Source organism: Pseudorca crassidens, chromosome 21, assembly GCF_039906515.1.
Source record: "Pseudorca crassidens isolate mPseCra1 chromosome 21, mPseCra1.hap1, whole genome shotgun sequence".
NCBI lineage: Eukaryota > Metazoa > Chordata > Mammalia > Artiodactyla > Delphinidae > Pseudorca > Pseudorca crassidens.
In genome coordinates, this window is record NC_090316.1 from 7,848,096 (window position 1) to 7,862,511 (window position 14,416).

The following is a 14,416-nucleotide window of genomic DNA, read 5'->3' on the forward strand; positions in this document are numbered from 1 at the left end:
TTTACATAAAAATGTAAACATGGCAAAAAATACTAAAAACAAAAGGAAGAGGCAAGTAATAACTGGGCAAATATATTACACGTATTACATCTTATCTGACATAAGTTAAAGTTCTCTAAAATCAATAAGAAAAACACATCAATTTTTAAATGAACAAATAACATCGACAAGCAAATCACAAAAGAAGGAATAAATATATGGAGACAAAAAAATTCAACATCACTAATAATCGAGAAAGAGTAAAAAGAAAATTACCAAATGAAAGTTTAAAAACAATAGCACCTAATCATGACTAGGATATAGAGTTAAAACATTTATTATTGAAAACTGCTTGGAAGATAAACTAATAAATACTTTTCTAAAGAGAAATTTGGCAAAACTATATCTAAAACCTTAAAAGTACACACCCCCTTATGGTAATTTAACCTCAGAAAATAATCAGGATTTTGGGAAATTTTTTAGAAAGCCATTTACCTTAGCATTGTTTATAGTAACTGCAGCAGTTGAGTTTATGGCGTGGCAAGGGCAGGCACAAGAATACCAGGGTCTTTTTGGTAAGAAGTGAGGGGCAACAGAATAGGAACTGAAAACTTGGTAGAAACTGAGGTAACTTGCAGGTCCCTCTGTCTTTTTCATGTGTCCCACATAATCAATTGATTATGTTCGCTCTCCCCTCCTCTATTCTCCTATGAGTTGGTTTCTTCAACTTGTTCAACAATCCTGCTCCCTCTGTCTCTTGTACATAGCTGAAGCTCACCATAACCCTTCTAGCCCTCCTCCTACATCATGCTATCTCTCAAAGAATTCGTAGTTTCAGCGCTACTCTTAACTACCTTTCTTTACTTATATATTCCCCCCCAAAAAAGGAATTAGGCCTAGCTCCTCTCATCCAGGACCGCTGTAGTAAGTCAGCAGCTAACTCTTGGCTAACGCTGGATCAAAACAGCTGTGGCCAGGGTAGCAGGATGCATGGGCAGGACAAGCGCTATGACATTTCTAGTATAAAGACACGGATGCATGCACACATACATGCATACACACACACACACACACACACACACACACACACACACACAATCCTGGAAATCCCAGTAATAGCAGCCTGGCTAATAAATTACAGCACATTGATGGGGAGGGGGGGATATGCCCAGTATATTACAACATAGAAAACACAGGTTATAATATATGACCCCAATGAAGAAATCGGGATAATAGAATTATAGTTGTTTCTTTTTTAATGGATGCAAAAGTTTCTTTAATGAAATTGTGGAAATTATCCAATGAGATGCAGATAATGAATACTCTAATCTAAGCAGATCCAGTGACCATGATGAAAACTGATCATTTCTGAAGTTAAAAAAAGCATTATATGAAACTAACACAGCATTGTAAATCAACTATACTGCAATAAAAATTTTTTTTAAAAAAGAAAGCATTATATGGCTATAAATCATCAGGAGGTATAGCTGTTCTTATTTTTATTCTTGGTAGCTTTCTATTTTCCCAAATCTCTACAATAAACAGAGATTTCTTTTATACCCAGAAAAGAACCACTAGCTTTATATAATGATTTTTTTAATTTTTAAAATTTTACTTTGTTTTAGAAAACATTATGATTACCTTTCCAACGCCACATCTGGTGCCTTCATTCACCATGCCAGGATCGGGAACATCTGACCCAAGCTGGAAATCCACACCCCAACATTTGGTGCCTCTCCCAGGAGTCTGAATAATAGCAGGCACAATTCCAAATACAGGCATTTCTTGTACATTCTCACATTGAAGCTTTCCACACAAAGCATTCCTGGAAAGATAAATAATGCAAACTACAATGCATCCAGTGTAGATACAAAAGAAAAATCATATATTTTTTGTATATAGGCAGGGAGTTTATTGCTGTTTAGCTAAAGGGAATCTCAACAGAAAAAGTGTGTGAGAGAAACAGAGATCAAAGTAGCTCTCTTTAAATATGGCAGAGAAGAGGTAAGTGGATGCAAAGATGCAAATTAGTAGGGTACCAGGGGGTGTGGATGCTGACACGTAATAATCTCTCTTCACTACCTGCCTAGGGCTCAAAAAAGTCTAACTAATAAAGTTGTTTTTAAATGTGATATAATTTTATAAATGCTTTTACACAGAAAATAATAGAACTATACCAAAATTCAATTGTGTCTTCTTACAGAGTTATAGTAAAGAGAAACCTAGATTTTGTAATGTTAAATAAGTATGACAGGACTCCACCTTTCTTCACTTGGCTCACTCTTACTTAAAGACTCAATTCATTAACTCATTAATTCACTAATTCAATTCACTAATTCAGTAACAACGCTATGAAGACTTCCCTGACTACAATTCCTATTACAAGGCTGTGTAAGTTAAATGTCCTTCCTATAGCCTTTCAGGGTACAATAAGTATCCCTAACATCAACTCTTATGATGCTGTATTGAAATTTCCTATTAAATTGATTGTCTTTGTCTTTTTTTTTTTTTTTTTGGCTGCGTTGGGTCTTCGTTGTTGCATGCAGGCTTTCTCTAGGTGTGGCAAGCGGGGGCTACTCTTCGTTGCAGTGCAAGGGCTTCTCACTGCGGTGGCTTCTCTTGTTGCGGAGCACGGGCTCTAGGCGCACGGCTTCAGTAGTTGTGGCACGCGGGCTCAGTAGTTGTGGTGCACGGGCTTAGTTGCTCTGCGGCATGTGAGATCTTCCCGGACCAGGGCTCAAACCCGTGTCCCCTGCATTAGCAGGCGGATTCTTAACCACTGTGCCATGAGGGAAGTCCTAATTGATTGTCTTTTGATCCAAGCACCTACCCTATTCTTAAATCTCCCCTATGCTATCACTGCCAAGTCATTATAGGATATTGTTTTCCAATTCCTCTAATTCATCACCTCCTAAATATTCTCATACCAGCTATCATATCTTTTACTTCTTTTTTCTTTTTTTAATTTATTTATTTTTGCTGTGTTGGGTCTTCGTTTCTGTGCGTGGGCTTTCTCTAGTTGTGGCAAGCGGGGGCCACTCTTCATCGCGGTGCGCGGGCCTCTCACTATCGCGGCCTCTCTTGTTGCGGAGCACAGGCTCCAGACGCGCAGGCTCAGTAGTTGTGGCTCACGGGCCTAGTTGCTCCGCGGCATGTGGGATCCTCCCAGACCAGGGCTCGAACCTGTGTCCCCTGCATTGGCAGGCAGATTCTCAACCACTGCGCCACCAGGGAAGCCCATATCTTTTACTTCTTGAGTTAAAATCTTTCTCCCTATAACTTTTCCTCATTGGTCCCAGATCTTCAACATGAGACCACACAGATAATGTCTTTTCTTTCCTCCACATGGCAGCTTTTTAGGACAATTATCACATAGGTCCTAATTACTTACTTCACAGGACAATAGTCTACAATCATTTCTCATGCAACAAGGAAGCTCCCCTCTAAATATGTTCTAGTTTGTCTCACTCCCTCTTGAAACACAGTGCTCAGAGTAAAATATGAAGTTTCAGTTACAGCCTGACAAGCAAAGAACAAGATGAACTGTCATTTCCTTTATTCTAGATACTGTACTTCTATGAAGCCCAGGATGACAGTAGCTCTTATGGTAACTACATTACATTATTGACGTCCTTGAATTTATCCTCAGCTAACACCCCTATTTACTTTTTGCACATGCTGCTACTAAGCCTCCTCTTCCTTCCATCCTTCACTTAAGAGTTAGTTATTTTGTCCCATCTTTACATTTATTCTTATGTCACCATTTATTCACGAGGTAACCTGAGTAAAGTGCTTAAACTTTAAGTTCAGTTTCTTCATCTGAAAAACAAGACCTAAATAATGATGCCTATCTCACATAATTAGTTGAAATTAGATATGAAAACCTCTAAAACAAAGCATAGAAGAAAGCAGATCTCAGTTAGCATCTACTGGAACCTACCAAAATTCATGCTGCTATGATATACGTAATGTCTCATGTATCGTCTTACTGACATATTAAGAAGTAAAAGGAAAATACTCTTAACATATTAAAAGAAAACTGTCACAAATCATTAAAAGGATAGTCACTTCAACAGAAAAAAATTAGCAAAGATGCAAATAGGCAATTCACAAAGTAAGACATGCAAACAGCCTACAAAGCTAAGAGATGCTCATTGTTATAGTAATAAAAATTATATTGCAAGCACCAACAAAATAACTGCTTCAGGCAAGGATCATCAATGCACGCTTAAACCATGAGGTGAAACACTGGTGGGAAACTGGATATTTATACGGTACAAAATCATCACTCCACATATTAATTGATAGTTGCAGTGGGAAAGACCTAACTTTACAAGAGCAAGATCTGGTCATTGCCACTTAGTAACAGTAATAATAAGACAATCCAGAATTATGTGCCTCCTTGACATCATCTACCACTTACAAAGTAGTCAAATACTTACAAAGTATTCAAAATGTTTAACCTGAATCTAATTAAGACTTTAGGTTTAACTTCTGATCTATAGAAAATTCAGGGAATAAAGACGCAAGTTAAGCAACGTTGAGAAGGAACTACCAAACAAATCCAGAACGTGGGCCACCCTAAAAGACCACTGGCCCAGTCATTTCCTCAGGTCACTGTCATTGAAAAGAAAAAAATAAATAAACTGAAGAAGAATATTTTAGATTAAAAGTGACTTAAGTGGGGCTTCCCTGGTGGCACAGTGGTTAAGAATCTGCCTGCCAACGCAGGGAACACAGGTTTGAGCCCTGGTCCAGCAAGATCCCACATGCCGCGGAGCAACTAAGTTGGTGCACCACAACTACTGAGCCTGCGCTCTAGAGCCCGCGAGCCACAACTACTGAAGCCCGCGTGCCTAGAGCCCGTGCTCTGCAACAAGAGAAGCCACCGCAATGAGAAGCCCGCGCACCACAACGAAGAGTAGCCCCGGCTCGCCGCAACTAGAGAAAGCCTGCTCGCAGCAACGAAGACCCAATGCAGCCAAAAATAAAATTAATTATTATTTTTTTTTAAAGTGCCTTAAGTGACATGACAACTAAATGCAATGTGTGAACCTTGTTTGAGTCCTGATGTGGAAAAAAAAAACAGCTATGAAAGACAATTTGAGGACATGGACAATTGGAGAAATGTCAACACTGACCAGGGATTACATTACATTAGGAAACTCTGAATTTTGTTAGGTATGATAACAGTATTGAGAACGGGCTTATATGTTGGAGATGAATACTCAAGAATTTAGGAGTGATGCAACATAATGCTGATAATTTACTTAAAAATGGTTCAGCAAAATCTAGACAAGGTAAATATGATAAAATATTAACAGTGTTTTAATCTAGGATATATGGGTGTTCATCATACTATTCTTTCTACTCCTCTGTGTATTTAAAACTTTTCATTTAAAAAGTTTAACAAACTATTGAATGTTAAGAATGGCTCAAGGGGGCTTCCCTGGTGGCGCAGTGGTTGAGAGTCCGCCTGCCGATGCAGGGGACGCGGGTTCGTGCCTCGGTCCGGGAGGATCCCACATGCCGCAGAGCGGCTGCGCCCGGGAGCCATGGCCGCTGAGCCTGCGCGTCCGGAGCCTGTGCTGCGCAACGGGAGAGGCCACAACAGTGAGAGGCCCGCGTACCGCAAAAAAAAAAAAAAAGAATGGCTCAAGGATGTATTTGTACAATACAACATGGGGAATATAGCCAATATTCTGTAATAAATGTAAATGGAAAGGAACCCTTAAAAATTGTATAAAAATATAAAAAATGTAAATAAACAAATAGTTTAAAAGGACGACACCATCTTGTTCTGCAAGAGAGGCCAGCTCTTTTGGTGAAATGGAACAAGACAATGTGCACAGCAGGGGGTGGGAGTCGGTGGGGAGTAGGAGTGTATATGTGCATAAGAAACCCTGGAGAGGCAGACAAAAAGCTCAAAGACACACCTGAAGAGCAGGGTGGGAAGAGGGAGAAAGAGAGTAAGAGTGGAAACCACATTTTCTCTATATCCCTTTAAACATTTTTGAAAAACAACAACAAGAAATTAAATAAGTATTTACAAATTCATTCAAAGCAAGAATGAAATATCTATTTGATGTAACAAATTGGAAAAGTATTTCTTAAGACAATACTCTGACATTGATGAGGGGGTAGTGGAAGTATAAATCAGTCAAACGTTTTGAAGGTCAATTTAGAAGCATCTATGAAGAGCCTTTAAAACTATCTTCCATTTTCTTTTGAGAAAAATCTACTAAAGAAACAATCAGAGACATAAATACTTAAATTGTATTTATCACAGCCTTGTTTAAAAAAACAAATTACTGGAAAAAACATACATTTCTAACATAAGGAAATGGTTAAAAGAAGCTGGGTATATCCTATAAATGCCCTTAATAGAGTGGAGAGTAAACACATCAACTTATAAAACAGTATAAATCATACTATGCAATTTTGTTTATACACACAGATATGGGTCTCTGAGTACACATATGTGTGTGTATATATGTGTATGATACATATTTATATGCTTATGAATACACATGAGAAGGAAATAACAATAAAACTTTAACAGAGTATCTCTGGATGACAGGACCATATGTGACCAGTGTCTTGAGACTTTTCTAGATTTTATGCATTTTCTATGATGGGGATGATTATAAAGAGTGTGATGATGATGATGATAAGTCCTACAATGAACCGGGTACTCTTCTTAGTATTAACATCCACCAACTCATTCAGTCTTTAAAACAATACTTAGAAATAGGTACCATTATTATTTCCATTTTACAGAAGAGAAAAATGAAGTATGTAAGCGAAGTAACGTGTCCAAAGTCTCAGAGATCTTAAGTGGTTAAAGCAGTATTCAAACCCAGAGTCTAACTTCAAATGTGTATTCCTAATGACTATATTACATTATTCTTATATTACTATTATAAAATGCTTTTCAAATCAGCTACCCAGTAATTTAAGTTTTGTAAATGTAGTTGCTATATTTTCATCAAGATATTCATAAAAATATGGAAACGGGACCAGGCTAAAGACAAGGATAAGGCATATGTAGCAAGCCCCTTCCAGGTCTGCATCAATCCACTTATCCCAAGGTCTAGCTCAGCTCATTCAATTAGTCACACTAATTCCACCCATTAGATATATCATCTGTTCCTTCATTCGTTCAACAAACAGTTAATAGGCACTTACTATGACAATGTGCCAGGCACTATGTTAAACACAGAATGGACTTTACAGTGTAGTGACAAGGGTGGTAACCAGATGGTCACTTAAACAAATGAGATGTCTTATGAGACAGATACTACAAAAAAAAAATCTGAAGTATTAAATTTGGTAGTAATGAAAGGATCAGTTCTCCAGAAGACATAACAATCCTAAATGTGTATGCACCTAATAACATAAGCACTGAAGAACACACTTCAAAACACATACAGCAAAAATTTATAGAACTAAAACAGAAATAGACAACGTCATAATCACAGCTGGGGATTTTAACACACCTGTCTCAGAAACTGAAGGGTAAACAGATAAACACACACACACCCAAAATATACAAGATCTGAACAAGACCATTAATTAACTTGACATTTATGGAATAATATATCCAACAACTGCAAGATACACTTTTCTTTTTAATTGAACATGGAACATTCACCAAAATAGACTATATGCTGGACACTAATTCACATCTCAATAAATTGAAAAGAACTGAAATCATAGAGAGTATGTTCTCAATGGAATTAAACTAGAAATCAAAAACGGATAACCAGAATATTCCCAATTTTTGGAAATTAGCAATATACTTTTAATAACACATGAGTCAAAGGAGAAATCACAGTATAACTTAGAAAATATTATGAACTGAACAATAAGGAAAATACAACACATCAAATTCAATGAAAGAGAAACATACAACTTTTTAACCAATTCATCCTTCAACTTTCAAATTGCTACTTTTTTCATTTTGATTTAGCCTAATCATGTTAGCCAAGATGGGTCCAATTCCTCCAAGTGCAGGACAGAGCCCTCCTTGGTCTTTTCTAAACACCACAAAAGAATCTTAAAAATGCTGTGCCTATAACTGGTTTTGTATCTGACCTTCCCTTTATCTGGAAAATTACCTATTACACTACCTATTGGATTGGACAAAAAGTTCATTCTGTCAGTGAATATGTTGTTCAATAAAGTTCTTCGTGAAAATTTAAAATGTGTCTTTTATTTGTACTTAAAACCGAACAAACTTTTTGGCCGACCCAATATCTTTTCTAAGGCAGTATCACTTTTAAGTGATTATTCTTGCTAAAGCAATGGTTTGGACATAAAACCTTCCCATGCAATTTAAATATACTAAAAATTTATTAAGAATAATAGTTTGACTTCCCCAGAAAAAGAGTGCTATATAAATGCAAAAGAACTTATATCTACAACTAGTTTTGAGACTATACAAGGTAGTCAAAACAGTTATGTTCATACCCTCTTTTGAAATACTTTCTTGTTTTTCTAACTTCCTTCAACCTACTCTGTTTTATATATCAAGAAAGGTATATTCTAAATATTCTGTGAAGTATACTTTATGTGGATAACTAATTTGTAAAGAATTAGAACAACATAATTTGGCTAACGTTAAAAAAAATAAAAGCACACAGCATTAAGAACATCTATAAGAGGGACATCTGACCCTGTTAAGGAAGTTGAGGAAGTCTTTCTCAGAGAAGTTGTACTTAAAATGGCAGAGAGAGGAGAGCATGTCAGGCAGAAGGAACAGCACGTGCCAAGGCCCTGTGGCAGAGGATGACATGTAGACCAGTAGAGCTGAAGTATTTCACATTTAATGGCTCAGTAGAGAAAGATGAGCCTACAAATAAATACATTAAAGGAGCATCTGGAAACAGAAAAAAAAATACTAGAAGAATATTCTACACAAAAGCCAAGGAAAGGGGTTTCTTCAAGGAGAAAATGGTCAACAGAGTTGAATGCTACCGAAAGGTCCAGAAGCATGAAGACCTAAAGATGTCTGTTGGATTTTGGAACACGGAGGTCACGGTTGTTATTTCTTCTTAGTAAGCATTGTTTTACCTCAGTTGCTTAGCTTAATTGGCAGAGTAGGAGGTGAAGTGAGTAGAAGAGAAGCACAGTATTATAGAATAATTCCAACTATACAAAATGTTAGTGTGTGTATGTATAGTGCACAGAAACAACAAAAAAAAGGAAGACATACACTGAAATTACTGAATACATACAGACAGATTATGGATAACTTTTGTTTATATTTTTGTAATAATTTTAATTTTTTTACGATGTGCAAATGTTATAGAAACAAAAAAGGCTTTTAATTTGTCACTTTCAAATTATATAGAGCCAGAAGAAAATGATAAAGTCCAGAATTAATTCTGCAGATACCTCTACGTATGGATTTAGCAGCATAATCTTTTAATGAAAGGAAGAGGGAGAAGAGTGTTTATTTGGGCTTCTTATTGTAGAACAGGATAAACAAAAGTAACATTCTAAAAATCATTATATTTTAGACAGGTAATGTCAAAAGGTATGAATAATTTTACCCTTCCTATTCAGAATCTCTCTGAAGTCATGTTTTACAAAATTGTTAAATTTGAAAAGTTAGATGTTTAAGGGGGAGAAAAGTCAGCAGTCACAAAGAGCTGTAAAAGATGCTAAAGATGGCTGATCTTACAACCTTTCATATTCTTTTACACTCTTGCCTCCACTTACCCAGTGGCACACTTCTTGTATTCATTGCCAGAGAAACCACAATTGCCAAATCTGTCACCTTTGGAATTCACATCAATGAAACAATCCCTTGGAGCAGCCTTGGCTTCTGGAACAGCAAAAAAAATTTTTTTTGTACACCTGAAACTAATACAACATTGTAAATCAACTATACCCCAATAAGATTAAAATTTAAAAAAAAAATATTTTTAAGTTATGGCAATTTAATTCAGAAATAAAAGTATTCCCTACGACAGTCCATACGCCTGGATAAACTGCCTCAACACCTCTGAAAAGGTTTCAGGGCCTACATATAAAACATTTTGTTCCACATTTTATAATTGACAACAAAATGTGAAAATAAAGCTTAGATGGTACTTAAAAGTTAGCCTGGACTCAAGTCCTCAAAGAAGTGTCATTAAACAAGGTGAAATTATTAACCATGATGGGACTTGGCTGGTGGTGCAGTGGTTAAGAATCCGCCTGCCAATGCAGGGGACATGGGTTCAAGCCCTGGTCCGGGAAGATCCCACATGCTGCGGAGCAACTAAGCCCACGAGCCACAACTACTGAGCCCGCGAGCCACAACTACTGAAGCCCAAGTGCCTAGAGCCCGTGCTCCACAACAAGAGAAGCCACCACAAGGAGAAGTCTACACACGCAGTGAAGAGTAGCCCCCGCTCGCTGCAACTAGAGAAAGCCCGCGCGCAGCAACAAAGACCCAACGCAGCCAGAAATAAATAAATAAATTTATATTAACCATGATGAAATTAAAAACCATGCACAGTATGGTAGCACTTTCAGCATATTAATTCTCACTGCTCTCAAACACAGGTCTACTGCACCCCTGGTTAGATCAGGCTGGGAGGGTTGGTGAAAACACTTCCAGGTATTATTTTTTTTAACTTACCATATATGGATGCTTAATTTAGGTATTAATTACATTGACAAATAGCCATGACAGCTAATAAAGTATCAATCCATTCTTGTTTTCTTATATTTTATATATGTACCACTTAATGTTTGATTTTTCCACTTAATTACATATTCCTAAAAATATTTTATTTGTAAATATTTTGAAGCCAAAATGGCAGTACATTCTATCTAATAATGGAAATTCATGTGTCTGTCTTACACACCTGATACTACGTTGTTCAGTTTACAAGAAAATGGATATGAGGTGAAAGGAGTTGGAAGAAAAAAGAAGTGGAGGATCAAGTAATCTGAAAATGGATGCAGAATACTTGCACAGGATAAACGTCACATGGCAGTAACTCTAGCAAAGCACATGCTCACACTCACATTTATATCAGGAAAAAGTGACTAAATTAATAACAAGCCCCCCCCAATAATGTTGTTCCTTCAATCGTCCTAGACTTTTTTGCAGACCTCTACAAAGATAATATACTTGCTAAATAATAGCATTTGCTTCTCTAAAATGCCTATCTGTAAGTACTTTTTTGGTCTGCAATAACCTGTCCATTCCTGCAAAATATATCAGAAGTTCACAGCTCTCTACCACTGTGTCCCATGACCTGATTAACATAAAGGAAGTCCCATTTCATGCTTAGTCTTCTCTCCTCCGACCCTATCTGATCAAGGTTCCCATGACCCACCCCCTCCTTGGGTTTGATTAATTTGCTAGAGTGGCTCACAGAACTCAGAGAAACATTTTACTCACTAGATTACTGGTGTATTATCAAAGAATATAACTCAGGAACAGCCAGATGGAAGAGATGCATACGCAAGATATAGAGAAAGGGGCCTGGAGGTTCCAGGCCCCGCCAAGTGTGACACTCCCTGCATCTCCACTTGTTCACCAAGCCAGAAGCTCTCCAAACCCTGTCCTTTGGGGTTTTCATGGAGGCTTCATTACATAGACATGATTGATTAAATCACTGGCCACTTGTGAGTACGGCAATCTCCAGTCCCAGAGGTGGGGGAACTGAAAGTTCCAACCGCTAATCACAGGGTTAGTTCCCTGGCAACCAGCCCCATCCTTATGTCACTGAGGGACTTTCCAAAAGTCACTTCATTGACATAACAAAAGACACTTTTACAGCTCTCATCACTTGGGAAATTCCAAGGGTTTTAGGAGCTCATGCCAGGAACTGGACAAAGACCAATTTTTTTTGGTTTGTTATAAATCACAACAGTCAACACTGTTCTACCTAAAATTATAATTAATCCATATTAAGAGGATGGAGAATGAAAAATGAGCATGAGTAGGATGAGAGTTGACAAGTGTTGAGAGAAGAGAAGGTAAGACATAAAATTCTCATCCTCTACAGTGAAAAATTAACAGTTAATAACTAGAATGGAAAAATCCAAAAGTAGCATTACCAAGAAATTATCTAAAGACCTGGAGCAAGTAAGTAACAAAGTAATCGGCTAGAAATCAGCAAGAAAAGGTAGAAATGGTTGCCTTAAGGGATGGGGCTATTATGGGGAGGCACACTTTACTTTTTCATAAAATCTTGTGAATGATTTGGCTCTTTAATCTACTGTATGTATAACTTTGATAAAAATGAAATAGTTAAAAAGAGACACAATAAAAAATATATTAAATACTACTAGGAAAAGAATGGATTCCATTTATATAATAGAATACTCTAATGCTCTGTGATCTAAATATAGCAATACAGATGGATTGCAAAAACATTTTGAGTGAACAATGAAAACAGAAGACCCATATGTATGTCCCCATACTATTTACATGAATTTATTAAAGCTAGAATACAATACTGTGTATATATATGTATACACATAATGTTAATATACACAGGATAGAGAGGTGAGAAAGTATGATAAAAACAAAAATCACCAACTGAACTTGGACACATCAAATTAATGACCATGATTGCCTACAGAGAAGGAAAGAGGGTAACATGATAGGAGAGAGGAAACAGGAGAATTTCAATTTTAGCAATAACGTTTGCTTTCCATTTTTAACAAAAACTAAAACAAAAAAATAAAGTCACAGCAATCAATATAAATAACATATCTTACTTGAGCCAAAGATGACTTGACACTGAGCATCATAATATTGGCACATGCCATTGTAACAATAGGCTCTGTTATTCTGGCAAGGGTATCCATTCTGAATAAAAACATCTGGCTGACAGAACTGAGAAGAACCGTTGCAATATTCTGGAACATCACATTCATTGGTTTTTCCTCGGCACAAAGTACCTCCTGGAAGGAACTAGGGTAATGGGATTGAAATTGAAAAGGAATATCAGGAAAATTCCCACAAATTAATCAAATTGGAAACCACAATATTTATATCTATAGAAAGTTCTAACAAAAACAAAAGATTAAACAACCCAATAGAAAAATGAACAAAGGCCCGTAATAGGCTATTCATAAAAGTCATGAAACATGGAAAATGAAAAAGCATAGCCTCATTGATAACCAAAAGAAATGCAAATTAAACTAAGATATAAAAGCACTTTACAACTATCAAACTAACCTGGATTGTAACACTGGCTAGCAACCAATGTTAGTATGAGGAAACAAAAATAGTGCGGATGTAATCTATACTGTACACTGTACAGTAATCAGTGTATTGATTAGACTGGCAATTACAGACTGGCACATTTGTAGAAGGTATATAAAATGCATGTCAAAAATTTTCATATGCATACTCTGTCCCAACAATTCCACTTATAAGCAAATATTGGAAGCTATCTAAATGTCCATCATTGGTAGACCAGATAAAGAAATTATGGTACAGCCATACAAAGGAATACTAACTATATAACCTTGTAGAACTACATGAATGGAAGAAAATCCATGGTATCTTACTGAAAAAAGTACATAGTAAAAATATGTATACCCATGTTTACACACTTTCACACAGACACACACCTACACACACACTCATACTCACATTTACATAGGAAAAAGTGACTAACAACAAATTATCAAACAATGGCTACCTGAAGAGGGTAAAATGATAGAGGGTCTTTCAGTGTCTACTTTCTATTGTTGAATTTTTAACGAAAAACATAGATCACTCTTAAATCAGAAAAAAAAATGTTTTTACTTAAGAAAAAAATTCTCTCTAGACCATTTGTCATAAAAGAGCATGACACAAAACTGCAAACAAGTGTCATAAAACTTTTCATGTAATCATGTAATAAAAATAGTGCTCTCTTACAGATCAGAGAAAACCAATTTTGATATACGCATATTTTTCCTTTTTCTATTTTTTCCAAATACGGAGGAATTCCCTACCCAACAGTCTTGACAACAGTCGCCATATGCACATTCAGCAGATGATTTAAGTTTACAAGTACTTCCTTCACAACAAGGGTCCAATTCACATTCCTGTGAAGAGAAAATGACTGTCAATAAAGAAATAAATTATTGCCATCAATATTCATTAATAAAATTCTTATCTTAGACCTATGCTTCCTTCTAACCTGACTGTAACAGTTACTCTCTGGAAACAGTCCCTTACTATCCTTCTGGATTTATCAGTGACTCTTCAGCTATTATCTAGGTCTCAACATATTTCAAAGGACTGAAATCACAGAGAGTATGTGTCTTAGTCTGCTGGGATTGTCAGAACAAGATACCATAGACTAATGACTTAAACAAAAGAAATTTATTACGTCAGCTCTGAAGGCTAGAGGGCCAAGATCAAAGTTCCAGCCAATTCAGTTTCTGGCGCAGACTCTCTTCCTTGGCTTGCAGACAGCTGCCTTCT

At 36.6% G+C, this 14,416-nt stretch overlaps 1 protein-coding gene across 2 annotated transcripts in view; it reads right to left on the minus strand.

The window, feature by feature from the left end:
* The window catches only part of ADAM9 (ADAM metallopeptidase domain 9), a 103,606-nt gene that overhangs the window by 30,432 nt on the left and 58,758 nt on the right, over positions 1 to 14,416 (minus strand). For both annotated transcript variants that reach the window (XM_067721426.1, XM_067721425.1), the window contains 4 exons: positions 13,942 to 14,034; positions 12,712 to 12,907; positions 9,706 to 9,811; positions 1,621 to 1,804 (listed from right to left, as the gene is read on the minus strand). In XM_067721426.1, the coding sequence (XP_067577527.1) occupies positions 1,621 to 1,804; positions 9,706 to 9,811; positions 12,712 to 12,907; positions 13,942 to 14,034 (579 nt within the window). The remainder of the gene's footprint in view (positions 1 to 1,620; positions 1,805 to 9,705; positions 9,812 to 12,711; positions 12,908 to 13,941; positions 14,035 to 14,416) is intronic.